The sequence below is a fragment of the Leopardus geoffroyi genome, chromosome A3, assembly GCF_018350155.1.
Source record: "Leopardus geoffroyi isolate Oge1 chromosome A3, O.geoffroyi_Oge1_pat1.0, whole genome shotgun sequence".
NCBI classification, from domain to species: domain Eukaryota; kingdom Metazoa; phylum Chordata; class Mammalia; order Carnivora; family Felidae; genus Leopardus; species Leopardus geoffroyi.
This window is the reverse complement of record NC_059336.1, coordinates 26380899-26405796: the sequence shown is the minus strand read 5'-3', so window position 1 is coordinate 26405796 and position 24898 is coordinate 26380899. Positions and strand designations below refer to the sequence as shown.

General features: G+C 59.9%; 1 protein-coding gene and 1 long non-coding RNA gene across 8 annotated transcripts in view; one reads left to right on the top strand and one right to left on the bottom strand.

Moving 5' to 3' along the window:
- NOL4L (nucleolar protein 4 like) overlaps positions 1–24898 on the bottom strand; it is a 127910-nt gene continuing 103012 nt past the window's right edge. For all 7 annotated transcript variants that reach the window (XM_045444914.1, XM_045444916.1, XM_045444915.1 and 4 more), the window contains 6 exons: positions 12445–12722; positions 10235–10420; positions 9962–10153; positions 9555–9677; positions 9053–9254; positions 1–4648 (listed from right to left, as the gene is read on the bottom strand). In XM_045444914.1, the coding sequence (XP_045300870.1) occupies positions 4428–4648; positions 9053–9254; positions 9555–9677; positions 9962–10153; positions 10235–10420; positions 12445–12722 (1202 nt within the window). In that variant the 3' untranslated portion in view covers positions 1–4427. The remainder of the gene's footprint in view (positions 4649–9052; positions 9255–9554; positions 9678–9961; positions 10154–10234; positions 10421–12444; positions 12723–24898) is intronic.
- On the top strand, positions 12978–14713 carry LOC123580318. Its single transcript, XR_006703245.1, has 2 exons — positions 12978–13648; positions 14107–14713. It is a non-coding gene; the product is annotated as an uncharacterized LOC123580318 (long non-coding RNA).

Genomic DNA, 24898 nt, shown 5'->3' with positions numbered 1-24898 from the left:
TCTGATTTGTTATTCAGTGTTTATTAAGTAGATTCAGTCTTATATATGATATACAGATTCAAAAGAAAAGGGATTCCACATACTTATGAAATCAGTGCATTTAGCAAGTAATACCATGGAGATAACAGCTCGATTAACAGCTCATTGGTCTTTTGTTAAGTGAGGGAGAGGGACTTGGCCTGTGCTAGTCATTCCACAAACAAAACAGAATTTAGTTGCATCACATAAAGAAGACACAGTCTAAGAATTAAAATATTAAGCCACATTTACTGGAAAAAACTCACTATATAGAACACAAATAATTTTTATAGAGCGTTGAGGAGGAAGTCCTCACCTGCTTAGAAGAGCCACGTTAAGTTGCATAGGTGCATATCTGTAAAAATATAATTTAGAGGTGTAGCCATTGATTAAGTAGTAAAGAGTCACCTTTAAAAGTTGGTGCCGCCCGCTGTTTGTCTCAAGTGCCATATGCTTACCGTCTGGAGCCCCCTGCCCCTCCTCAGAGGGTGATGCCTCGCGAACAAGCTGCCTCCAGGGGAACCCTGAAGAAATGTTTGTACCATCTGCACTGGCAAGTCCTAAAACCTCATCTCGGATGGGGAACTTGCGCTCTTCCGAAACATGTCTAAATTATGCCAGAGGATTGACAGCCTCTTGGGTCGTCCCTGAATCCTGGGCGGCTTGACCCTGAAGGTCACAAGGGTCATCTTGACCTCCCCACTTCCCGGGCTGCTGGAAGAACTACACCGGCCCACAGCCCTGCAGTCAAGTCCTGCTCGCGCTCTCCGAGAGGCCACGCAGGTGCCCCGCCGGCAGCCCCTGGGAAGTGTCTGCTCTGACCCCTGCTCCTCAATGGACCACGTGACAGAGGCCTGTGGGCCATCTGACGCACGGAGATTTTTCTGAGCTTAGAAAAGTATTTTTCAGCAAATCTGAGTTCTATGTGGCGTAGGGTTTTTGCTTTTGTTTTTAGGTGGAAACACAGGTAAAAAGTGAGAGGTTTTTGTTTTGTGGCTTTGCTAAGCAGATGAGCTTAGTGAGGTGCCCCTTCCTCCTCAAGAGCGAGTCTTGCGGAACACACAGGGACGGGGGCATCTGTACATGTAAACAGTACACTTTCACTGAGTCCAAAATTAGGAGCAAAAATACAAAGGTTCACATTGGTCTTAGGTAGATACAGGCGAAAAAGGATTGAGCTGTTTAGCTCAGAAACAACAAAAACAAAGTTTCTAAAGCACCACTAAATTATATAAAAATCAGACCATGGACGGATTGAAACTGGTATTCTGGTGAAATACTTTACTATCTTGTAAAAAGTTTTACAAAAAATTACAAATTAAAAGTATCAACCCTCTGAGTTCAAAGCAGCATTTTGAAAATGAACTGGTAGTTAATCCTGTAACCACCCCTGGAGTCGTAAGTGGCCCTTGGGAATAGGGATGGCCGGGTTCCACCTGTTTGAAATCCTTGAAAACCCTGCTCGCCCCCTTGCCCCCTTCGGTCCCCCTCCCCCTCAACACTGCCCTTGGGTATAAACTGTCCTGGAGGTGATGGTAAAATGAATTTCAGATGGGTCACACCATTACTGGTCTACTAGTTATCCACCACTAAGACCAAATTCCCATTTCTCCTGATTCTACTCTTCTGCTGGGATTAGCCCCCTGCAAAGACTCTGGAATTGGTGTATTCTAAGTCTTGAGTTACCTTCTGGCTTAGGATCCCCCATGATGAATCTGCGCCCCCGAGGCCCTCCGTCAGAATTTCAAATGGCTGCGGGGCAGGGCCTTGGAAGCTCCCTTTAGGAGAAGGCAGTCCCTGGGGTGGGGGGTGGGGGTGAGGGTGAGGGTGTGGGTGGGACGGCAGGGACGGCAGTGAGCTAGGTCCAGCCGAACCAGCTCTTTGGTGCCCTCCAAGTCAGGAGTGGGGAGGGGTTGAAGCTGCATCTTTGAAAAACAAACGCAAAACAGAACAAGGTCCCTGACTGAACTAGCTAATGGAGTCCTGTTTCCACACAGTGACTTGCTCCTGATTTTGCCATGACCAGGGCTTCAGGCATAGCTTCACGGAGGGGCCCACCCAAGCGGTGGGGTCACCGCGACGGAATCCACTGTCCCGGAGGGGCCGCGGGGAGCCCCTGCGGGCCTTCACCACGAGCACCCGGGGCCTTCCTCTCACACGAGTGTGCCTGCGCTCTTGCCCAGTGCTAAGGCAGGCCGAGGTGGCCGGCTGAGGAGAGCTGACTTCCAACTGGAGCTTATGCTGATCTTTAGCTCTAATCCCTTGCGTGTGGGTGGCGGGCGCAGCCCCTCCCAGCCTGCCTGTCTCCTGTCTGTGAGACAAGCGCTCGCGCGCGGTGCCTGGCTTGGGTCCTGCCTCCGGGAGGGGAAATGACACGCAGTTGGTATCAAGAATTCTAAGGCGGCGATTGTCTCTGCCAGTTTTCAACTTTAGGATTTTCGCAAATTGCCTGGGGGAACGTTTTGCAAAAGACCTGCTGATTACTTTGTAGTATTGTTCACTCACAAAAATATTTACACAAATTGAACCGGGAATAGCACTGAGCAGGTGGGGCTGGACATGTGGGTGGCCGGGTTGGGGGACAGGCCTCGGGCACTGGAGCTTGTGCTGTGCTAAGGGGGAGTCTCGGGTGTCCTGGCCCTGACCGGAGGCCGGGGGATGGGTCCGATGGAAGGCAGAGGTGCTGTGGCTGGGTAGGGCGTTGGAGGCCACTGGAGAGAGAAAAAACCACCCTGAACTGCTGGGGGCTGGAAGTAAGCAAGGGGCGGGGCGCGGGGCACCCTACCTTTCAGGGTTCCGGATCCAGGGCCCGCAGCTCGGGCCTGGATCCGAGGCAGGTTGGGGCCTCCACGCTGGAGCCCCTCCCTGGCGCTCCTGAGGGTGGTCTGCCGCTGGTGCCGGGAGGCGGTTGGCTGCAGAAAGCTGGTTTGGGAAGGGGCGCCTGCTCTGGGGTCGAGTGGCTCTCTGTGGCCGTCCTAGGGTCCACGCAGCCCTGGCTCCCCTGGGGCCTCTCTGCTCTGAGGGAGGAAAGGCAACAGAGGGCTTCTGCCGGCTCTGGGCAGGGGCAAGCAGCAGAGAGCTGCTGTCATGGCTACGGAGTGTTGCATGGAGAGGCCCCTTGGGCCTTCTGAGGTCTGGGTGAATCCCTGGTTTTAGCAGCACTGGTAGGTATTGCACTGAGCAAGAAGAAGTGCCTATCGGGGAGGAAGGAAACCGGGCCAGCCTTTTCTTTTTGTCCTTTTTCACACTCCAGGGATTACAGGTTTCTTCTAGGACTGGCCCCTTGACGAGAAGGGTGCGTCCTAGGTGAACCCAAGTGGCTTCTCCACTTCTGATGGTTCCTTTACTCCAACCACGGGGACGGAGGACGGGAGCTGCCAAGTCCAACCAGGGGCTCGCAGCTGCTTTTTCCTGTTTGGTGGCTACCTGACAGCTGAGGGCTCACCCTGAAGAAACAGGCCCTTCCTGGCAGGTGTCTGAGGGCTCTGGGCCTGTGTGGAGAAGTGTTCAGACCTGGCTCCCTGGGGGCAGGTGCCCGCGAGCTGCTGCTCATGAGGGTCCAAGCCCTCTCTGGGCTCTAGCTCCTGGCCACCCCTCTGGACTTACCTCCCAGGCGGACACATGGTGTGGGGGAGTTGGGCGACAGCCATTCAGAACAGGCTCAGGGCACATCCTGGAAAAAGCCCACGCTGGAGTGTGAGGTAGAACACAGGTGACCGTGTGACGGGGGCTTCTGTGGGGTGGGGGTGGGGGAGCCATTTTTGCCTTTGCTTTGCATTGGGTGTGGGCGAGGTCCTCCGGCTTGGCTGTGCGGCTTGGCTGTGCCGGGTGCTCAAGGGGACAGCCAGCCCGGCACCTGCCCCACCTCACCCCGCCCTGCCATTCCCCCAGCCCGCGCCAGTGTAGTGATATGGAATGTTAGGTCACAGGGATACATCCTTCTGATCAGACAGACACAGACTGGCAATCTGTACAAACACAAAAGAATCCATTTTCAGAAAAATAAATTACTAAGGGGAGAGGAAGAAAGGGTCCACTTTGTTTTTCTCAATAAATATGCAATTCTGCTCACCTAAGACTTGAAAGGTAATTATCTGGGGGTGGGATTCTAACATCAGGGTCCACGAAGATGATTCTAAATAGAGCTGCGTCCCCAGCGCCTCGTCAGGGGAGCCCCAGCCCTTCCAAAGCTGCCCCATGGCCTCTTCCAAGCAGGTCAGAGCACCCGTGTGGTGAGATTCCAAAAAAAAGTGTCCTTGTGCCCAAAGTCGCAGGTGCTTGGCGTGTGGCTAGAAACCGCTCTTTTGGATCCCACCTCTTTCAAAAACCAAAATGTACCAAGTGGTGAGGCAGGAGGCCGGGCCGGGCCGGCCTCCTTCCCTAGGGTAGTGCGCTTCAGGTGCCGCGGGTCAGTTCTGCTGTAAAATGAGGTTTTCCAGTTCGTCCGCAGAGCGCAGCAGGAAGGCCGCGGACTCTCGGTAGCCGGCGATGAGCTGCCGCACAGCGCTGATCTCCGTGGGGCTGAGCTGGGCGGTGGGCATGGTCCTGCTGGTGCTGTTGCTGGAGGGCGTGGGTGTGGGCGTGCTGGAGGCGGTGGCGGCCCCGCCTTTCATGCTGAGGTCGGTGGGCCCTGCAGAGGGGAGAGTGTGGGTGAGGAGCGGAGGCGACACCTCCCATGGCACCGGAGGCCATCACTCTGTGTTGTCTTGGGGGCTTGCTGTGACTCAGGCACTTGGGCCTCTTGACGGGTGTATGCCAGTGCCCGGAATGGGGCCTGGTGCCAGCAGACGAAACATGGGCTTCTCTGTTAACCCTCGGGGCGATCCTCAAGGAAGGGGACCTCGTCGGTGATGTGGCCCGGCGGGGGGGGGGGGGGGTGTGCTGGGAAGCAGAGACCTGGAGGTCGAGGTTTGCCAGAGATCACATGGTGAATGTGGGCCCTCGGCTCTGCCTTTAGGGCAGGGTGGGACGTGGTGGGGGCACGGGCTTTTACATCAGCCAGCGTGGGGCTCTGACCCTCTCGCTCCCCAGCCCGGCTCCCACCTGCACGGCTCTCTGGGGACCCTCAGGCGGACAGCGCTCCCCTACCGCGCACATATCCCAGCTCTGGCAGCCGGGCGAGGGGGAGGCCTCAAGGCAAAGAACTGCCCTGCCTCTCTGCACTGTGGTGAAGCAGAGCTCCCCCTGGAAGAACGGCCGTGGGCTATCAGCGTCTGCGTGCGCCGGAGAGGTGTGCTGTTCCTCCCAGCACCGGGAGGCTGTCCGGGAGAGGGTACCTTTCAGCAGGCACCCGACACCCTGAGAGGCACGGGTGTGTGGAAAGCCCTGGAGTCCAGAGTGGAGCCGCGCGGGTGCTCAGACCGGAGTGGGACTTCTGTCCAGGTGGAGAAGGCCAGGTGCCCTGCTTGGCTGTGGGAGAGGTTGAGGCCAGGCCGGGCAGATGGTGCCTTGCGGGGGCGGGGTGCCTGGCATGGGGTGCCTGGCACGGAGTGCCACGTGGAGGAAGGTGCTGTGGGTGCTAAGCCTGTTTCCGAGGAGCTGCAGAATCCCCCTTCCTCTGAGGAGGTGTTCTGTGCCTGAGCAGGGGGAAAGTCCATGCTGTGGGGCAGGTGTGCAAGGGTCGGAGTGGTCAGGACAGGACCTAGGGGTGCTATCTGGAGAAGGCCCCTTCACCCTCCAAACGGTGGCGGCAAAAAAGGAGACTGAGGTTTTCTGAAACAGACGGGAGGATGTGAGGCAGGGGCCACCAGGCCCTGTCTCCTCTCTGCCTTTCCCAGGCCACTCCATGGGTGCCTGAATGCAAGGCCTGCTCTGCCACTCTGCAGGCAGCTCAACGTCCCTGAGCCTCGGAACAGGAGGAGGCTGCTGGGAGGCTGAGCCCCGCCTGGGAAACACTCCGCGTGGCCGTGAGCTGCCAGGCCCACTGGGAAAGGGCTTCCAGACAGGTTTGGGGGTGGGGGGGGGCGGCTTTCTGAACGGGCTCCCAGGAGACGTGGAGGCTCCTGGGAGTTGAAAAGCATTCTTGAGAGGTGTTGAGCGAGGAGGAGGAGCAGCATACCTGGAGCCTCCTCGGGGGGCCGTCTCCCCGCTCCTGCCTACCCACCCTCCACCCCGGGTGGTCTCACCCTGGCAGGCAGGCATGTGAGGCTGTCCTTGGCTATCAGCCATTTCCCCACTACCCCGTGGGTTCTGACAGCCAGCTTCACTCATTACTGCATCTGCAGTGGCACTTTTTATGCTGCTGCAGAGAGAGATGGACAAGCTCCAGTCTGTGGAGACGTCGTGCCTGGAAGTGACCTGCTGGTTGACACTGGAAGCAGGACCTGCTGCTAAAGGAAGCTGGTGCAACCCGAGGGGGGGGGGGTGCACCTGTCCCACGGGCTGCTTCCTCTTTGACCGGAGCACGTGGACATCAAGAAGCAGGTCCTTGGAACTGGCTTGCTAAGGACCGTCCTTGGAATTGAGAGTCAAGGGAGCAGCTAAGTCTGTTCAAATGAAATGCAGGAGGAAGAAGGAGGGCTGCGACTTGCTGGAAACAGCAGCCAAGCAGGTGATGGGCTCCCCTGTTGTTGGCCAGAGGGCTGCAGGGGACACGTAGCAGGCAGGGGTGCCTCCGCAGACTCCTGGAAGCTGCAGGGCTGCCTCCGGGCTAGGGGAGGGTTGGTTTCCCCTGGAGCGGCTCCCAGTCTCTCCCAGACAATGAAGGCGAGAGCCGCCTGTCACAGTTGGTGTGACCGGGCCCTGGGGTTCCTCTCTCTCCCATTGCTGAGCCTTGTCCTCTTGTCTCTCTTGGACAGTAGCTAGAGCCCAGAGAGGAGAATGTCCCTATTTCCTGCAGCCAGTCTGCTCTGGAGCCATCCTCCCGCAGGCGCTAGTGCTGACACTCAGGTGTGGTTGCTGGAGGGGCAGGAGTGGGCCTGAGATGCCCAGCACCCCAGGAGAGGGGGCCAAGCGGATGTTATCTAAGCTCATTTGCATCTCCCGATGACAACCTGATGAGCAACTCGAGGAGCTCCGAGTGGCTAACACATCGCCCTGCCAAGGCACCGGTCTGACTGAAGGGTCCCTTGCAGGGCTGGCTGCTGCCAGGGAGGGCGGGAGGGCGGGAGGGCTGGGGCGGCTGCTTGTGGACAGCTGCTGGACTCCAACCCAGTGCTTGCAGGGCATGTGCTGCCCCAGGCCGGGAGGTAAACGAGCAGAGCTCTGCTACAGTGACCTCGCCACCCACCTCTAAGGAAGGAGGGTGCATATGGAAGGGAACGGAGGCCCCGGGAAGCACAAAGGGCAGAGCCAGTTGCCTCCCTCAAAGGAAGATCTGGCTGCTGCTGGAGCCTCTCTGGCAGGTGTGAATAGGGCACAGAGGGGAGCAGGCCCAGCACCCTCCCTGGCAGCTGCAGCCCGGAGAGGGGTCACACTGCATGGACCAGGTCGGGGCTTGTCACCATTGCCTGCTGCCTGGAAAGGACTGGCCTCACGCTCCTCATGTATATCTAGGGGGTCCTAACTTCTCTGCCCTGGGGCCTGTCTTCAGATACTCTAATAGAGTCCCTACTTAGAGGTCAGATGGCTCTTCTTCCTGGAAGAAAAGCCACCCTTCTGGGACAGTGGTCCCACCTCTCACTGGGGCTGGCCACTCCGGCTTCAGCTTCAGGGATTAAGGCCAGGCAGCCTCTTATTTTAGGTTAAGAGGCATTAGGAAGGGATGAGAAGTTAAGCCCAGGCAGGAATCTTCCGGGGACCTGCACACACTTCCTGGTGGTGGGGGGCAAGGTGAGCAGAGGGGGCTTGGGCTTCCTGCCGTGGGTATGGGCCAGCCCCTCCCTTGCTGCCCGGGGAACGTTGAGGGGTCTCCTGAAGCCAAGGACAAGGGCTTGAGAGCAACTCTCAGGCATGTTCAGCCAAGACCTAGAACCAAAGTTCCCTGGCCTATGGGCAGTACTTTCCTCCAACCTACTCCTCAAGCAACTTGGGGTCACCCTCAGTTTTCCTCCTCCCCCCTCTGGCTTTGAAGGACCCTCACTGCACACAGCCGCTGCCTCCTGCCCTTCTGATTCAGATCTCACCACGAAGACAGAGCAGAGTTCACAGCCCTGCTTTGCTTAAAACCTATCAGTGGCTTCCACCGCATACACAACCAATTCCAAGCACCCAGCCCTGAGGTCACCGCCCCCCCAACCTACTCCCCTCTCATTCCCCGAGGCCGCCAGGCTGCTCTCCACCAGCCGAGTCTGCTCTTCCCCTGCTGCTCCCACCCCGGCTTCAAGTGGGGCCCAGCGTGAATGGGCCTCAGGTCCCCACGCTAGTTCCCACTCAGGGTGATGCCTAACTCCACAGGGAGGTCTGCGTCTTCTCAGGGACCGTTTCTCCGATACTGGGCTATGTCCTGTCTGCATCAGAGGCCCCTGGGAAGTACTGCAGGGGCACCAAGGGAATCACCAGCTTAAGGGGTTGGAGTTGGGGGAACAGAGAGTTAACTGTCACCCCAGGTGACCTAGATGGGGCTCCTAGATGGGGCAGGGGCAAGGGCTGAGGCCTGGGGAAGGCGAGGACCTGCCCAGAGCCACTAGACAGGCCCCCCGCAGGCCACAGCTGCTGAACTGGGCCGTGCCCGGGCCTGATGCTGGCTCTGCTACCAACTCCGAGTGACCTGGGCCAGCGGCCACCTCGCGAAGCTCTGGTCACTGGGGGTAAAGCAGGTGTGTGGAGAGGATTCAACTCAGAGCAGGACCTTGGCTGCAACTCAGTGCTTGCAATGGCCTGCGAGGAGCCGGAGCTGGGAGAGGCCCAGCAGCGCATCCAGTCGAGCGCTGGGGCAGCCTCCTCGGAGGCGAGAAAGGACTGGTATGCTCTGTTTTAACCAGCTGAGGTTTCCTCACCGTCCAACCTGAGGACTGGCCAAGACTGTGAAACGGGGCGGGTGTCTGTGCCACGTGGCCTCTGCCTCCCCACCTGCCCTGCCCCCTTCTCCAGGCTGCGATACACACAGACCTGGGTTCTGGTCAGGGAGCCAGAGAGCCCGGGTCCCCCCACTCACCGTTACTGTGATTTCCTGTTTGGAGGGAGGCAGGGGGCTGCAGGTTGCTGCCCAAGGCCCCGTAACCGCGGTAACTGTAGTTGAGGCCACCGTTGACATACACGGGGTCCTGGGAGTAGGAGGAGGCTGGCAGTGAGTAGGTGGAGTGGGTGATGGCTGCAGAGTCCCGGGAGTGCTGCTTGTCCAGGGCAATGGGCTCATCCTGCAGAGTGGGAACCGAAGGGGGCTTTGAGCTATGGGCCTCTGCTCATCTCTCTGGGGGGCAGATTCGATCCGTTCCTGCCTGGCTCAAAAACCCTCTCAGAGGCCGGGCTCCCGAGGTCTGTGAGGCCTGTGTGACCGGGCCCTCTGACTTTCCACATCTGCCCCACTGCAGCTCCGTCTGGGTCCCAGGACGGCCTTTCTCTCTCTCCCTGTCCCCAGCTGTCTCCAGCATGACTGTCACCCTCTCACCCCTGCCACGCCAGGAACAACGCCTGGGCAGCTGTGGGTAAGCAGGTACCTGGGAGGACTGGTAGATCTCCAGGCGCATCCTTTTGGCTGCTTTTCTCGTCTCGCTCTCGCAGGCTGCCGCCAGGATGTTTTCTGCCATGGCCGAGGTCAGGTGGGGAGGTGTGGGTCTCGTCTGCAGGCAGAACGGGGATGGGGCCGGTGCTGGGGCTTACCGAGACCCTGCCCTGGAGGTGGCTGGGACAGGGCTGGCGTGTGCGCTCCAGGACCGTGATCTATGGAACCGCGTAATCTTTCTGGGCCTCAGCTTCCCTCCTCTGAGAATGAGGGATCGTGGTTCCTGCTCCCAGGGGCATTGGGAGGGTCAAGGGGAAGTGTCTGGCCAGGGGGGCCACCCAGGAGTCCCCGGGGGGGGGGGTGGCGCAGAGGGAGCAGGTGGACCGGGGACGAGGGGCTCACCATCTCCATGCCGTTCTTCTTCATGCGCCGGCAGGACTTGAGGTATGTGCGGATGCGCTTGCGGGCCCGCTCCTGGAACTCAGGAAACTGCCGGCTGCAGGACTCGATGATGGCCTGGATCTTCTCCTTGGGCTGCTTGGAGATGGGCACCATGCGGTCCAGGTTCTCGTCCACAAAGAGACGCACAAACATCTGTGGGAGACACCGGCTGTAGGAAGGGCCGCCGCAGCTGTGGCCCCGGCCCCCACCCCGCCCATCCCTCACGGCGCTCACATTGAAGGCCTTGAGGCGCTCAGGGTCCATGCCCTCAGAGTCGTTCATCTTATCGTTGTCCTCGTGGTCATCGTGGTCGTCATCGTCGTCATCCGCCGTGGGGGCCCGGCCCACCGTCAGGTCCTCAGGGCAGCCACTGACCTCGGTCTTGATGGAATCGTAGCTCCCGGAGCTGTAAGGGGGCGACTGAGAGAGGGCAGGGGCCGGAGGGTCAGACCAGGCCCACTCGTGGTTTCCGACAGCCACGGAGAGCTCGGGCACCGGGATGGTGAGCGCACCTAACCGCCACGCTAGCCACAGTTTCGAGGTCCTGTGTCACTTCCCCTCTCCACTCCCTTCCTCCGCGAATGGAGATGCCCAGGGGCAGCAGCAGGCAGGGCAGCAGAGGTCTGGGCCCGTGTGAGTGCTCTACTCGGCGACAGCGCCCACAGCACGACCCGCCGCATCGTGTGAGGGACGGGCACTCGTGGGAAGGGTTCCCAGCCTCTTCTGCTTCTGCCAAGACTGGGTCTGGTTTTGGGGTTTTCCTCCCCGATCCCCAAGGAGCCGCAGCCCGAGCCGGCAACCGAGCTGTCACACAGGCAGCGAGTAAGCACCGTCTGTCAGGGAGGAGGAACAGACGGGCTGGGAGAGGGAACCAGCCAAGGCGACAGGTCCATCAGGCAAAGCGCATTCCCGAAACTCCTGGGCTGGGGTTCCCCTGTCTGCTGCCACTCCTGGGGAGACACCGTGAGCCCCATCACGGGGAGGGGGTGTGTGCAGAAAGGGGGAGTGGGAACCAGGCCCAGCTCCCCAGGCAGTCACCGTGTCGTTCAGCAGAGGAGGGACCCAGCTGCCTACTCCCACCCCATGAACACCTCAGAGAATAAGCCTCTTTTTGCGGGGATCACAGCTCTCGCTGAAGAACAAACGGATAAAGATGGACACTGACCGGCGCCCGGTCCTGCATCGGCTGCGGCCACTAGGACTCTCTGTGACCATCCCACGGGAGATGTGACCCACCTCCCAGGGCCCCCGGCCTGGTGCCCAACTCTTGATCCACACACAGACTTTAACGGGCAGAGACACCTAGGTCCTCCGGCCGGGTCACGACAGACTCGCAGTGGAGAGTCGAAAGACCTTCCAGGCCCCGGGCCAGTCCCATTCCCAAGCTGCTCCTCGGCCAAGTCCTCTGCCAGGGCCAGGGGAGACAGAAACCGCGAGACACAAGCTGCTGGTGGCACGGGTGCTCCCATCTCACTTCCTTGGCCCACACACGTGGCCTAAGCTCACGGCGGCAAACTCCCCCTCCGCAGCTCTTTGCTCAGTGCAGGTGGCAGCTATGTCTGACCTCCGTGGCCTGAGCTCAGGCACACAGTGACAACCGAACACCTGCTCATCTGTACAGAACCTTCCCGTGAGACAGGCCATCAGAGGCAAGCACTGGCACCTGCCCTACGCCCTCTGCAGAAGAGAAAGGCCCAGGGAGGGGAGGGAAGCTGTGTAGGGGTACCCGGCTGGAGCGGAGGGGCGTAGGGCTCTGATGAGTCACTTCTGGCCCTCCTCCGGCCCCGGCAGGAGAAAACGCTCCTGCACAGAGAGAGTTCAAGTGCCCAGTGATGCACCGCACCACTGCAGGAGACCCCCGTGGCCCAGAGGCAGCAGGTGCAAGCGGAGGGGGGTGGGGGGCAGAAAGCAGGAGGGAGTTCCCGGTGGTGGGGGCACCTGTACTGGCCAGCCTTCCCTGGTGGCCACCCCCGCCTCCCATCAGCTTGGCCTACTGAGTTGCAAACGTTCACATCCCTGGGGCTTCAGAGGCCTCATTCTTTTTCCGCACCATCTGTAAAATGGGGACAGGCGTGCAGAGTAGCCGAGAAAAGTGGGGACTTGGTGCCGAAAGCGGCCACTTGCTGCTGTAATTTGCAGCAGACTCTGTGCTGGGGGTTGAGGGAAATAGGCCACACGTCACCCGCTACCTTCATTAAGGTGGGGCCCACCCCTCTTTACAGATGGTGACACAGGCTCAGAGGAAGGAAGGCCTTGCTTGAGGTCACACACTGTGTGATTTCTTATTCCAGAGCCTTCCCAGGAAAATGACAGCAGCCACAGCCTCCTCCCTGACTTGGCATCACAACTCTGGGGACACACAATGTCATTTCAGCCTCGTGCAGCCCTGACGTGTACAGGAAGCAGGGGGCTCACATCTCAGGCGGGCCCACAGCCCCACACACCTCAGGGGTGGTCTTCACCCCGTACTTGACGCGGCTCCGCAGTCCATCAGTGCCACAGCCGTCCGAGGGGTAGGATGGTGTGCCGAGTGCTGCGCCCGGCGGGAGCTTGTCACACAGGTTGATGGGCTGATCTTCGGAGGTGGCGGTGAAGTCCATGGGGGCCACGGCGCCGTTGCCATTCATCTCGGGGAAGGCGGGGTCGCCCTGCGTGCTGCTGGACGTGGATGGGTTCAGGGTGGAGGAGCCATTGCCGCTGCCACTCTCAGAGGAGGAGTCATCTGGAACAAGAGGCCTGGGTGTGAGGCTCCACCTCAGCCCCTCCTGCCCCCTAACGCGCCCTGGGGGATCGCGGCCACGGCAGCCACAGGGAATACTTGCCCCGTCTTGTCCTCACAGGCGTCTCTGGGCAAGAGGTGAGCCCTGCTGTCGAAGAGGCTAGCTGTGCCCCTGCCCGATGGAGGGGCAGAGCCCCTCTGCCTGAAGCAGGCCATCAGGAGTGGAGCGCCCGTAGTGATCTCCTGCACTCCACACCCGTGACACCACATCCAGGCTCGAGGGAGGCCCAGCCTCAAGGGCCTGGGACCGAGGGGCTGCAGCCTCAGGTCTGACCAGCCTGCTGCACGCTAGAGGTGCTTGGACACCCAGAGCTGGCTTGGGGCCTGACCGGCATCCCCCTCTTCCTCTAACTCGCCACTGCCCTGCCCCTTCACACCCTCTCCCCACAGTGGGCTCTCAGCTTCCTTCATCTGCCCAAGGAAAAAGGGATAATGCCTCCATTGTGACCTCCCCCCCCCTCAGTTACCCACTCTTCCCACATGTGGGCCCTGCCTAGTCCTGGCAGCTTACACACACACAGTGCCCCCCCCCCCCCCCCGCTCCCCCCAGAGCTGCCTTCTGTGCAAGGTCAGGTGGCCTTGGACATCCTGAGCCAGGGCTGCAGGCTCAGGGGGCTGCATTCCTGGCATCTCATTAGGCTATCTCTGCTTTCCAGAGGTGACAACCCAACAAAGCTCTGCCGAGGGCGCCCCCTGCTGCGGAGAGCACAATATTGCCTGGGGGACCTGGGAGGACAAACTTCAACCGAGGGGCTAGACATTTTCAGATAAAATTCCAGGCCCCTCTCCCCAATCCAGGCCCAGCCTCCTGCTTGATCAACTGAGACGGCGGAGGCCAAAGCAGGTTGAGCTCCCGGGGTCACGGCCAGGTGAGTACAGAGCGGTTCCCGGTGGCGCCCAGGTGCCCCCGGGGCTCGGCACCAGGACCCAGAGCTGGTGGGGGAGGGGGGAACCACAGTGAGCCTAGACCGCATCCCAAGCCACCCCTTTCCCCAGGCCAGGGTCGCGCAAGACCCCACCCCCACTCTCCCAGCCAGCAGATTATGAAGATTTAGTCCCCGGGGCTGGGCATTGGGCACGCGCACCGCCAGAGCGTCCCCATGGCGACCGAGCGGCTCTAGCGCCCCAACCAATCGCTGGCCTCCCGGCTGCCCGGGGGCGGGGCCGGGCTGCCCATCAAGCAGCCGAGCCGGGGGCAGAGGGGGATGGGAAAGGCCGTGGTGAAGTGGCACCCCTCCCCCCCTGGCTGCCGCAGGTCCCCTGGGCCAGGCTGCCCCTCCTTCTCCTCTTCCTCCGGGCAGCCACGACTCCCTTCATCCTCCTGCAGGTCAGCTCCAGGCTCTGCTCAAAGCCGCCCCACAGCTCCCTGCTTGCTGAACGACACCCCAGAGTCCCTGGGCCTGCGTCCTTGCAACCTCCAGGACCTCACCACGAGTCCGCTACCCCCCTCCTCCTCCATCACAGATGGGCCTGGTTTTCCTCCAGAAGGATCTCCAGCGACCAGCGCAGATGTTGGCAGAATGAACAAATTGCCCGGCAGTATTTACTGAGCACCTACTGCATGCCCGCACAGTCCCAGGCTGAGAAACAAAGTAACAATGACAACCAAGGTGCCAGCCCTCCCGGAGGGACAGATGCTCATTACCAAACCACAGGAAAGTGGCTGCCCTCCTTCCCTTCATCACACCCACCTCCACCCCACCCCTTTCCAGCACCAGCCTATTCTTGTTCCATAACCTTCCTACTCTCCAAAGACCCCTGAAGACTATCCTCCAGACTCCCGCTGGGTGTGTTCTCAGTCCCCTGACTTCTGGAGTCCAGACCCCACCCTCCTGGCCACCGCGGGACCTCACATCTCCAGGCCTTTGCTTGGGCTCAGGCTCTGCTGTCTGCCTGCCATGTTGCTTCTAACTCAGAAAATTTCAGTCTACCTTCGAGGCCTGGCTCAATGCGGCCTCCTCAGGGCAGGCCTCCTCTTCCGCTGTCCCTGGGAAGGAGTTACAGCCCAATGCCCATCCTTCCTGGGGATACTTCGTGCCTCCTTTGCCCAGCCCAGGGTGAGTTCTGACGGCTGCCTAGAAGCCCCCACACATGCAGGAGCCTCTTCTGGAGCTGAGGAGCTGGAAGGCAGGGATGGGCCCCCATACTGACTGATCACGTGAACCCCTGTTTGCTCTGGCAGGTGCCCATTCTCAGCCTACCTTATAGGTGAGACTTCACACCCTGGCATCATTCCTAATAGGCCAGCTGCTTGACCTTGGAGGGCTTTGGCTTTCTCTTCTGGAAGGAGGGGTTGCTAGGAAGGCACCATGCTCTGCACACAGTGAGCCCACTGTCCCAACGCAGGGGCGTCGGGCCCACGGGTGGCACCCCAACCACCTGCCTCTCTGACTAGGTTTCGTCGTGGGAGGACGGACCTCCCTTGCCTGACACCTATGGTGGAAGGGGGAAAGGGGATGCATGCCTACTCCCAGCCTCCCACAGCTCAGGAGCCCAGGGTGGCCCCAGGGCTGTGCATCCTTGCTGCTCAGCCAGACAGCCATAGGCACTGGCTCTGACTACAACGCAGCACCCTCTTCCCAGGACTCTGAGGCTGCTCTCGTCCAGTAAGGGAAGTGGCTGCGCAGGTGGGACCAGGAGGTGCCAGGAGTCCAGACCAGGCATCCTGAGTTTTTAGAAGAAACCGGAAATCTGCACCATTATGTAAATATCCAGATTTTAAAATGTTAATGACTGACTTACATTATTTCCATTTTGAAAGACCTTGCCAAACCAAATGTGGTCTATCCATGCAATGGAATATTGTTCAGCCCTAAAGAGGAATGAAATACTGTCACACGCTACAACACGGATGAACTCCGAGAGCATTATGCTGAGTGAAAGAAGCCAGACACAACGGGACAAATACTGAATGAGTCCCCTTCCACCCAGTGTGTGGATTAGACACATGCATAGAGACAGAAAACGTATCAGGGCCTGGAGGAGGCGGGACAGGGAGCTGCTGCTTAATGGATATAGTTTGGGGTGAGGAACACTGTATTTTGGAAATAACGGTGCTGGTTGCACAACACTGTCAATGTCTTTAATGCCGCTGAATTGTACGCTTCAAAATGGTTAAAACGTAACATAAGATTTTAATGTTATACATATTTCACCACAAAAGTCCCCCCAAAACCAAAAGAACCCCAAAACCTTGAGCAGGCCAGCGGGCCCCAGTTCACAAGCTCTGTTCCCACCTCCTCCCGCCACAGGCCAAGGCCCTCCCACCTCCGCACCTCGCCCGGGGGGGCAGGGAAAGCCAGCCACACACACAGCCCACCTCGAGCGTGTGCTCCCCGTCATCCTGCCGGGGCCACCCTCAACCCACGTTGCCGGACTGCCTCCCACTCGGGTCCGTTTTTTGCCAACTGGAGAGGCTGTGGGTTTTAGGCAGAATGCAGAGGGGCCGTGTCACCTTGAAGATGCCACTTTACCTCCTTGAGCCTTGGTTTCCTTTCCAAATGCGTCTCCTGTCAGTAAACCAGGATGCATGAGGTGTAGACAATACTGGCGTAGAGAGTAGGTGCTAAAAAAGAAAAAGCTGGTTCTCTATGCCCCGCTGTCTTCCTTCATAACGCACCTGCTTCCTACACACAGGGGCTCCGAGGGCCCCGCCAGAGCCCGGGTGCGAAATCTGAGGTGGGCCAGGGAGGAGGAGGGGGAGGCCAGTGCCCGCAGGATGCTCTTCCCACCCTTGTCCCTTCCCTGCCTGAACACTTCCTGGTGTCAGGCCCATGAGGGGCACTGGGGACTCAGCAGTGAAAAGAGAGGGTGGTCGCTGTCCTGGCGACTCATACTCCAGTGAGCAAAAAACCAGACGCAGGGCTCCAGAAGAGACTGGGCCCCAAAAAGACAGTCGTGAGCTTTCTGGCCCTTGAGCCCCGACGGCAGAGCCCCATCTCCAGAACTCCTCCCAAGAAGGGAGGGACACCAGGAGGGAGGGAAGGAGGGAAGGCTTTTTGTAAGAAGCAGCCCATGGAAGAAGCCTCACGGGAGGAGGCTGAGAAGGCCTTGGGACTAGGGAGAAGGCCCCTGACCCTGGTGGAGGCAAAGGTGCTGCTGGGAAGGGGGTAAGTGTATCCATCCGTCAGCCCCCCCACCCCCCCCCCCGCCCTGCCCAGGCAGCGGCAGCTGCATGAACAGAGTTCAACCCCCTAAGTGGAAGCCAGACTCCCTCCAGAGGGGGCCCCTTGCTGCCACCACTGCAGCTGCGCCAGCTGCGTACCTTTTCACTTGCTGTTCCCTCTTCCGACACTCTGTCCCCAGCTGCCTCTCCCCCTCAGGGATTTGCTTCAAGGTCACCTTCTCAGTAAGACCTCCCTGCCCCGGCTCTGACAGGCTGACCCCTTTACCTACTTTTCCCAGACCATTTTAATCACCTTCTGACATACTACGTCTGTGGCCTGTGCCCAGCACCCCTTCCCCACGTAAGCTGCCCCAGCCCAGCAGACCCAGGGTCAGCAGGGCTGTGCTGGGTGGGCCCAGATCACTCCCGCCTCTCCAGAACCCATACCCCTTCCTCTGGGGAGGGCACCCCGAGTCTTCCAGGGGGAAGTATGTGCCCCACGCCTGGCCAGTTGGCACAGCCCATCCCGGCGGTCAGTGGGCATGTGACCAAGCTGGACCCGTGAAAGTCAATCCTGCGGCTCTGGCTGAAATGTTTGGAAAGAAGTGCTCCCCCAAGCCCCCAGGGCTGCTGAGCCCGTTTGGCAGGGCTGAATAGCTGTCAGGAATAAATCCCCCTTATATCCATCCCTGCCTAAAGCCAAAGAAGAACCTAGACTTTTCGGTTACAGGAGCCAACAGTTTCCTTACTGGGGAAGGTAGCCGGAGTCTCGGAGCGATCCACAATCCTCCCTCTGGGAGGAGCCCAGGGACTGGAGCCCAAGCCAGGCTGTCTCCTCACTGTGGCCCACCACAGCCCCACTGGGTCGGTCCCCCTAGCTCAGTCCTGAGGTGGCTGGTACCCGCCCCCGCAGAGCCTGGCACCGTTTGGGGAAAGAAGGAACAGAGAGAAGCGTCAGCACCCCAGGCTGAGGCAAGCTGGGTTCCGGTCCGGTCCCAATTCTTCCCTCCTCCCCACTCCCTCCAAAACAGTGTGATTTAAAGGAGATATAGGCACGTACTCAAACGCGTGCCCGAATGAGGCCGGCAGGGCCAGGGCAGGGGGAGCAGGTGCGGGCCTCGCTGTCTCCCGACCTTGGGCACAGCCCGCCTCCTTGGCTCCTCTTATCTGTAGTCCAGGGAGTTGCCGCTGACGCCCTATTGGGCTCTGACACTTTATGACCCTGTAAAAGAACCCAGCTGGCCCCACGGGCAGCAGGGGCCCTGACACACGGGGTGTGGGAGTCGGGCCCTCCAGGGCGCAGGCCTCCGGCCACGGGTCTCCCCGGGCGGACACGTGTTCTGGTCCAACCCGTCCCAGACCTGGCCGGAAGTGACCCTCTTGTGTCTACCCGGTCCTCATCCGTGCTGCTGTGGCAGGACGGGCATCCCACCCAAGGCCAGGCCGCCGGAGCCTAGAACAACGCCAGCGGGGTGAGACTGCCCCCAGCCTGTGACTGTGTGTGAACAACAGACAGAAGGGCGCCCTGAGTGGCCGCAGGGGAGCCGCTGGGGGGTGCACCCCTTCTGAACGTTTCCACAAAGCCAGGCCTCCCCGGCTCTGGCAAAGGACACCTCCCGATTCGGGCAGGACGCGGAGCCCACCACCTGTGCCCGGAACGCCTCGGGCAGGGAAGGGCCGAGGTGCCCATCTATTTAACGTGGGGCGATGTGCTGCTATTCCAATGGGGGAATTAGCGATGAATGGGGGAAATTGTTCCTCCCTCTGTCCCGTCTCCAGAAGGAGACAAAAACCCCTTTTACCTCGGCAAACAATGCCCTTATGTGGGCGCCAGCGCCCCGCAGCCCGCACAAGCCCGGCTCTGTGCGAGCCGCCAATCGCCACACCGGGCTCTGGGGCCGCAGCCAGCGGCACCCTCTCCCAGTGGGTGACCCGCACCAGCTCCCAGGGCGGGCTGGGAAAAGGTGGGAAGGTACCCCACCACTGAGACCACGGGCCGGGCCTGTGGCCGCGCCACCCGGCATGCCCAGCGCGGGCTGCCTTCTGCGGCCAGAGGGGCGGCGGCTGAGGCAGCGCCCCCTCCTCCGTGGGCTTCTGTCACAGTGGCGGCCAGGAGGGGGAGAGGAGGGGGCATCGATAATTCACACACAAAAGAGCTGGGCTGGGGGGAGGAGGGGGGTAGAGGGCTGGAGCCGGCAGCCCCACCATGGGCTGGGAGGAGTAGACACCAGGGCAGGCGCAGGGAGTCTGCAGAGCCGGCCCTTCCTCCTCCTCCGCCTGCGCTCTGAATTTGGGTGTGCACCTCACCAGGGCCGGTCCCCGCCTGCTCTGACAAAGGCCAGTGGCCTGGGCCATGTTTACATGATGCATAGTTCCCAGGAGCACCAGGCTCCTGGCAGGCTACCCTGCTCTTCCTCCCGGAAGGAAGGGGGAGGGCCTTGGGGTCAGACGGGGGACACAGAGGAGTTGGACCAGGCGGTCTTGCTGGGATCCCACCATCCTGGGTGACAGGGCCACACGGGGTGCCCGCCCCGCGGTCTGGCCGTCAGGCCCCCGGCTGCCCACCGAACCGTCCCTTCGAAGCATCCCATCCCACCCTTGTGGTTCCAGGGGCAGGCCGGCCCCTGCTCCCCACCATGCTCTCCACCGGCCTCCGCTCTTGCCTCCTAATGCCATGGACCCAGGGACGCCGGCACCTCTACTCCACGGCATCGCCTTCCTGCCCGGCCTTTTGCAGGTCGTTCCTTAGGCAGGCACCGACGCCCGGGCCCTCAGAGACTAGAGCAGTGCTGTCCAATAGAAACAGAACGTGAGCCAGCCATGCACTTTCCCGTTTTCTAGTAGCCACATTTAAAAAGTGAAAAGAAACAGAGAGAATGAATTTCAATAATCTATTTTATTTAGCCCAATATAGTCAAAATCTTATTTCAACAAGGAGTCAATACTGTGTTAAAACTGAGCTATTTTACCTTCTTTTTTCATACGACGCCTTTGAAACTCAGTGCGTATTTCACACGCACAGCACACCTCAGTTTGCAGGAGCCTTTCTAACAGCCATCTACAGCCATAGTATCAGACAGCGCAGACCTAGATTTCCCCCTCAAACTGAAATCCTGTCTCTCAGTGCAGGAGCCCCTAGTGAGGTGTCTGACCCACAGAGGAGTTGGGTCTTGGGGGCAGGGGGCCAGAGCAGGGCTGGCATCAGGGCACTGGGGACGGGTGCCACCTTCAGTGGGGGAGATACTAAGTGTCAGGCGCCAGGCACACTGTTCCCGATCTGCGCAAGCACCCCACAGCAGGCATCGGGGAGGAACCAGGGGCTCCCCGAGGGGAGTCATCGGCGATCACACCGCGTGTGTGGCAAAGCCCAGACAGGCCCCCGATTTCCCAAGGCACCTGCCCTCTTTCTCCTCTAGGCCTCCATTTGCCCATCTGTACCGTGGGACGGTCCCCACCTCTGCCGCCACCCCACTTCCTTCGGCTTCTCCCCCAACACGCACTGGTCAAGTATGCCCAGCGGGAGGTGCTCCCGCTATGGACAGGTTGGGTCTGTGTCTTCCCAGGCCTGACATCTCCCTGGCCCCACCCTCTAGGTCAAGCACGGGCAGCGAGAAATCCATGCTAACTCAACGTACAAAGCTCCAGCCAATATGCCCACTGCACCCCTACGACCCCCCCTACCAAACAAATCATGTGTTCTAAGAGCAAACAGAGCCACTTCAGGTGACCATGTGTGGATGATTCATGGGGCAGGGCCCGGGCCCCAAAGCCTGTGCGTGCGTGCGTGCGTGCGTGTGTGTGTGTGTGTGTGTGTGGCATCTGAGGGCCCTGGAAGGTCCTCCACCAGCCTTCCCGGAAGCCAGCCTGGGTTCGGTGCACCTCAGTCCTTAGGTCAGAGTGATGACGCCACCATGGCTCCGGTCACTTCCTGGTTCCCGAGAAAGCTGCCCTTCGACAGGCTGGGGTGGCAATGCCTCTCTTGCACAGCCCCCACCCACCCTGGGTATGCTCTCCAGCACAGCAGGGCTGTGTCTGCAGAGGGTCAATGGAGAACTGGGGTCTAACGCATCCTAGACCGAGGGGCAGGAGCAGCAGGACAGCTCTGATCTCCCCGACAGGCCGGCAGATGCAGGCTAATCTCCCAGGGGTGTGTGGGGGGTCGCCCTCTCCCTTAGCAGGTCAATCTCACCACCCCAGGCCAGGGAGTCTGTCCTGCTCTAATGTCCTCACAGGCATCTGGGGGCCTAAGACCCTGGCAGCCCACACAAGGCCAGGGCTGTGCAGGCCCCGCCTGCTCCTGGGATAAAGGGATCCCTCGGTGCTGTCTCCCAGCCTCTCTCACCCCTCAGTGGCTGGAGGCCAGGACAGCCTAGCATTGTCTGTGCAGCCAGCAGCCCAGCTGATGATGGACACTTTCCTGTGACCCAGGACTGCCAGGGTGGCCCATGGCCAATCCCCAGAAAGACTTGGGCCCCAGTTCTCTGTTCCTTGGGGGAGGGCAGGGCAGAGGGATCATTCCGTGTGGATGTTTGGAGCCTTGACTAGGAACAAACAGCTCGTGCTCTGGAAGGAGGGAGTGTGACCTGTAGCCAGAGAATGGGGCCCAGACCCGGTTTCTAGCCTTAGCTTAGACAAGTAGGGTCAGGGGTGGCCAGGGCCAAGACGACAACAGGTGTGAAAGAGAGAAAGCCCAGTTTAAAAGCTCACTGCAGGACAAGTCCCTCAGAAGCCATCCCCAGTTGGCCACGGTGAAGGGGCCACAATCCTCCCCCAATGTGACAGTGACCAGGGCAGACACCCAACCATGAGCGTTGGGGTCCCCAGGGAGTCAGCTGTAAGCAAACCATAAAGCTCCAACCCCAGCAGTGGGCCTGCCAGAGGGCGGGCACCATCCACAGAGCACACTAAGTATCCGGAGCACAGGGGTGGTGTTGGGGACTGTCTGAGCCCGAATGGCCTGCTCCCAACTCCTACTGAGCCCTTCCCCACTAGCAGGGCAGCCCCTGTCCTCTCCCTTGCACGAGCAGCATCCACCCCTTGCTGGGAACCCTCCCGTGACATCCTCAGTGCCCAGGAGCCTTCTCCTTGGACAGCAGAACAATCTCACAGCTGCCTGCCTAGCTACCTGCCTGTGTGGAAGCTTGGAGACAGGGTCAGCCGGATCCAGAGGCAGGGGCTTGAAGGACTCAGGGTCCCTGGCACATATGAGCAGGGTGTGTGACAGGAGTTCACAAGATGCCAGGACAAGCTGTGAGTACCTGACCTCCCATCCCAGCTCTTTCCAAAGAAGCAAGGCTCTGGGTGGGTGGGTGGATGGATGGGTATGGGTGTGTGTGTGTGTGTGTGTGTTGTACAGCAGGAGCAAGGAACACTGGTGTGACGCTGTAAGGGAGCTGTGGTCAGGACCACATGGGGATCATGTGGCAGATGGGACCCAGAGGGACCTGAACAGATAGAGAGACTGGACGGGACCAAGTGAGGCTGGTGAAGAGTCTGGAAATTGGGACCAGTGAGGAGAACCCCTCAGCCTTTCAAGGGAGGCCCTGACCTGCCAACAGCCCCTCAGCCCGCGCGTGCCAGTTGGCAGTGAGCCCGGGCGCCCGGCCCTCCAGCACAGCCCCCTCCACCAGGCTGGCCACTTATGAGGAAAAGGCCCCACACCCATTTGTTGAGCCTCTCCCGTCCCAGGCTTGCGCTAAGCTCTGTCACTGCCTCACCCAGCTCTCATCTCTCTGTCCAGTGAGGGCAGATCACTGCCCCAGGCCCCACAGCAAGGAGCGAGGAGTTGCGAGTGGAGGCAGGACTGAGCCTGGGGCAGGGCAGCAGGGCTACGGCCGCCCCCTTCCCCTGCACACTGCGCTGCAGGGAGGTGGGGGAGGCACACTGGGAGAAGCCCCAGCTGGTGAGGAAAGGAGGGACAACCCCTGCTGCCCGGGCTGCGTTTCTGGGCGGTGGAGGGCCCTACTTATCAGCAGGCAGGAAGCCTTGGTCTTCTCTCAAAGAGCTCCCAAGGACCTCAGGGCTAATGGTCACATTAGCCTGTCCTACGTCAGCAGAAGCCAGGAATCAGAGCCAATGACTTGCTGAGGACCACCGGGCAGGGACGGGACTGGCCAGAACCAGCTCAGGAGACCCATGGCACAGTGCCAGGGCCTGCCTGCAGGGGGCCACATCCAACTGAGACCTGGCCCACAGACATGGCCCCAACTCTCTCCATCCTCCTGGCTGCAGCCTCCCTGCCCCGTCTCTCCTGTTTGGAGGCTGGAGTCCTGGGGAGCTTCTGGAGACATGTGACCCAGGAAACCCCCAGCCCTGGCATTCAGCACCTTTTCCCCTGCCCAGCCTCCTCCCTGGGAGGAGCACAGACGTGCTTGCTACCTGAGCCTCCCAGGCACGCCTCAGGCCCCCTGTGCCTGCCTTCAACATCACACCAAACACAGCCTGCTTGCTCCCACGGGCCTCCTCTGGTCCCCCATCTCTGCCACTAGCTGCTCAACAGCCATTAGTTGAGCTGCTACTCCATGGTCAGAGCTGGGGGTAATGCCCAGAAGAGGACACTCATCCCGGTGCAGGGCCCTGACCCTGAGGATGCCCCCCGTGGCACTGTCTGAAACAATGAAAAAGAGGAACTCAAATGTCCTTCCCCACAAGTGGCCCAAACGCTGGCTCCAGAGTCAGAGAGACTTGTGGTCTGGGCAAGTTACTTCCCTCTCAGGAGAGGACATGTCCTTCCCTGTAGGAAAGGCATGGTCATAGCTCTGAGCACCCAGCAGCCTTGGGAATGGGGATTCCAGTCACTAGGATGACTGGACAGTCTTCAAAAAATGCCACATCACTGACAGGAGAGGCAAATAACATTAAGAAGAAAAAAAGGTGGCTGCAACACTACATAATCCCCCTGCCTTTTTTTTTTTTTTTAACAAGACTTTTATTATATGCAAAGAAAAGACTGAGAAAAATATGCCCCAAATATTGGTATTTTTTTCTTTTCTTTTGCTCCATTTTTCCCCCTAAAATTTCTACAATAAATGTGATATTTGTGAAACCAGGGGAAACCTAAGATAGGTTTCTACAGAGGCACACCTGCCCTCAGGAGGCTTACAGCCTGGCAGGGATCCCACATTCTTGTGCCTGCCCCTCTCTGCCTGACTCCTCAAAGGCAGGAACAGGGGCTCAATCTTCCCATGACCAAACTGATAAGAGTCCTGAAAGAACTGAAGACCACCCCCCGCCACCCCCTGCCAGTGCCTTTGGTCATGGGCACCGGAGGGGAGGCTCCAAACCCTCCCCATCTGCAGGAAGGGAGTGCCGGCACCGGGTCACCGGAGGGAGGGAAGAAGAGAGGTCCAGTGTGGTGTCCTGTGGGCCTATAGGAGCGGTCTCGTCTGAGAGGCACATACGAGGGGCCCTGAAATGCCCCAGGACACCACACAGCCCCTGGCCGGCAATCCCCACCCCCACAATCCTGCAGGAAGACGACCATGCAGGAAGAGGGAAGCGGGACCCTCTGCTCTCCCCTGGCGCTGGCTTCCTGTCTGCCGGAGAGGTGAGTAATGTCCGCTCCCCACCCCCTCGCATCCCTTCTGGAGGCCAGGCCTCACATTTTCCGTTCAGGAAGGGGCAGAGCAAGAGGCCAGTGAAGCACATCAAGGAGAAATCAAGGAGTAGGCCCTGGCCTGGCCCCGCCCTCTGCAGCCCAGACTGCCTGGCCCGCCCATGGCCCCCTGGGACCCTGGCCTGGCCGGCATCTGAAGCCTGGGGGGCCTGCCTGCGGGCTTGCCTTGCCCATGTGTGTGCTCTTGTTCACCATTTCATTCGCGCATCCATTTGACAGACCATTACCCCCACCTGCTCTGTGCCAGGCTCTGTGCTGGGTTCTGGGGTCCTAGCTTTCAGGGTGCTTATGCTCTCTGGGGGAGAGATGGACATTAGGCAGATAATCCCACCGACGGGACATGACTACAGACTGACAAACTGGTCCCAAGTCAACTCCAGACTACAGTGTCTCTGGACA